Source organism: Nuphar pumila, chromosome 15 (genome assembly GCF_984573655.1).
Source record: "Nuphar pumila chromosome 15, dmNupPumi1.hap1.1, whole genome shotgun sequence".
NCBI lineage: Eukaryota > Viridiplantae > Streptophyta > Magnoliopsida > Nymphaeales > Nymphaeaceae > Nuphar > Nuphar pumila.
In genome coordinates, this window is record NC_143263.1 from 25277694 (window position 1) to 25280263 (window position 2570).

At 50.4% G+C, this 2570-nt stretch overlaps 1 protein-coding gene across 1 annotated transcript; it reads right to left on the reverse strand.

The window, feature by feature from the left end:
* Nucleotides 1–582: 582 nt before the first annotated feature.
* On the reverse strand, nucleotides 583–1823 carry LOC149814865 (ARM repeat superfamily protein). The gene has a single exon (XM_089990436.1). It carries the CDS (start codon nucleotides 1821–1823, stop codon nucleotides 810–812), a length of 1014 nt encoding a protein of 337 aa, XP_089846562.1. The 3' UTR covers nucleotides 583–809.
* Between the last annotated feature and the right edge of the window lie 747 nt (nucleotides 1824–2570).

Sequence of the window (2570 nt, forward strand, 5' to 3'; positions counted from 1 at the left end):
GGTAGAATAGCACAAGATCTACAAAGGTCAGTTACTCCACCCAAGATCTCAAGTGTGCTAGCTCTTAATTTCTTGACCAAGAGCTGATTAACGTGTATGATACTTGAGCAACTTTGATGGTTGTGTTAACCCCAACATCTTGAGTTCGAATCGCAACATACACAAGCCAAGGCTGTGGGTATACCTCTTGAGTCAAGGAGGACCTCTGGGTTTTAACGATGTTCCCACGAGTGTCCAAGACTGGATTTTCCTGTGGCTAAGCCGGAAAAAATGTTCATGACAGGTCATTATTTCACATGAACTAGATGTAAACCAGAGCCTGATCTCATAAAAAAGAAAAAACAGTTGCAATTTCTAAATCAACCAATGAAGTTGAACTTGGTCTAAATCAACTCTTACGCAGTTTTAAGTAAAAGAAAAAAGATTGATTTCTGTGTCTCCGAAACATACACAAGGCGTTCACATTCCCTCTAACGATCACCACACAGAAGCATGAATTGAATATTACCAACAGACAACAGCTTTGAAGATTGCACCATAGTCCACAAACAAACCTTCTTTATGTTACATATCCACACAAGCGAAAAAGATTCCCCACATTGCTAATATTAAAAAAAAAAGAACGAAAGAAAGACCACTACATCATCAATTTGATTGCCGTTAATTACATAAGACCACTAAATCCCATCATACACTACCAAAGAAAACCAAAACTTCAACATGAGATGACAGAAATCTCCCCATCAAAAAAGACCTGCTGCTGTTCAAAATCACTCTCTCGCTCATCATTATCATCATCATCATCATCATCATCCATCCCCTGCAAGCTCGAGGCCCCATTTCTCCTGCAACGCCCTGAGCAGCTGCAACCCCTTTCTTCTGGCGCGGGCACTGCACTGCTGCCCCTGCAGCGCCAGCGCCACCACCTGCGCCAATCCCTCCGGCGCCACCGTCGACTCAGCCACCGGCCCCACCGCGCACACCGCCGCCAGTACGCTCAGTGCGTACTCCGCCCCCCTCCCCGTCATCTTCCCCACCAGCTCCAGCAGCAGTGGCACAGCCAGGGCGTGGGCCCTAAGCTCCGCCACCCCTTCCTCCACCGTGCAGAGCAGCTCCAGTGCCGCCAGTGCCCTCTCTGCGGCCGCACCACCCAGCCCAGGGAGCGCCTCCAGCACCGCGGCGATCGCCCCCGCCTCCACCGCCGGTCGCCGACTCGGCTCCGCCAGGCAGATCGCCAAGAGCACCTTCACTGCCGCCCGCGCCTGCCCCGCATCCCCCACCATCTGCACCACCCCATCCATCACCGCCGCGGGGCACGCGGTGCCACCGCCGGATGCCGGAGGAGGGTTTGGGACGAGCGACCGCTCTAGGAGGCGTAGCGCCTCGACCTTCTCGGCCGCGGAGTCGGAGGAAAATTTCAACTCGGAGAGGTGGAAGAGATCCGCCAGATCGGGCGCCGGCGATGGCGGAGACGGAGCGGATTCTGGCATCGAAGGTGGTGGTGGTGGTGGAGGAGGCGGAGGGAGTGGCTCGTAGTCCGTCGGGCGGTGGAGGAGGGGTGTCTTGGGGAGGGGGAAGCGCCACTGGGTGAAGCTCTGTGAGGTGGCGGAGGAAGAAAACGACGAAGACGACGACGGAGGTGGGGATTCCGGCCGGTGAGACAGTGAGGGAGACGGCGCGACCGGAGGTTGTGGTTGGGCGATGGTGGTGGTCGTCGCCGGCGGTGGCGCGGTCGGGCTTAGGACGGTTTCCGTGCAATGACCGAAGATGCCGCAGGAGAAGAGGGTGCGAGGTGGCTGCTTGATCTTTGGGTGGTTCTTCATTGCGGGAATCCGCCTCCGGCCGGTGGTGGTGGCGGAGACGCAGACGGAGAGGGAGAGAGTGATGGGTGTTTAAAAAAAGGGGGGCAGCCGAGAGACTACGTTAAAGGTGTGATGGATTCTTTATGACGAAAATACCCTCATATTTTTGTTTGTGTTCAGGCGAATCATGTGATGTGTTTAGGGTTAGTTTCGTCTATTAAACAAATCTGGTCTTCGTACGTTCTATTCTGTGCCAAAGGAGGGCAGACAAAGTCGTCCATCACCGCGCGATTTTTGAATGACGACAGTACCCCTGTTGTTATCTTTCTACTGCCAGATGTACCGGATGAGTGTCTCGGTTTATTCCGAACCGAGATGTCTCGGCTCATGTTTTGAACCATGCTTTGCTGTAAACTTGTATGGTGATCTTTCTGTGGTTTCAAGATTATGTGTCTGTGGGATCATGGACAGCAGTAATTGAATCGCCAAACATATTGTTCTGCGTTGGACAAGATGAGTGAAAAAAATGACATAAAAAAATGAGTTACAAAAATCTGTAAATATTATGTTCGAGTTTAATTCAATTTTATATGTTTTTAAAGTTAAACAAAAAGGCATAGATATATGAGATTTCCTTGACAATCAAATCATAGTATAGGAATTAATGGATCTGGATCCATTCCATACCACTTAATTTCCAACCTAGCATTTGGTAAATATGATCCATATTAGATATTTTTTTGACAAGTATTTTACATGCAATTTTTT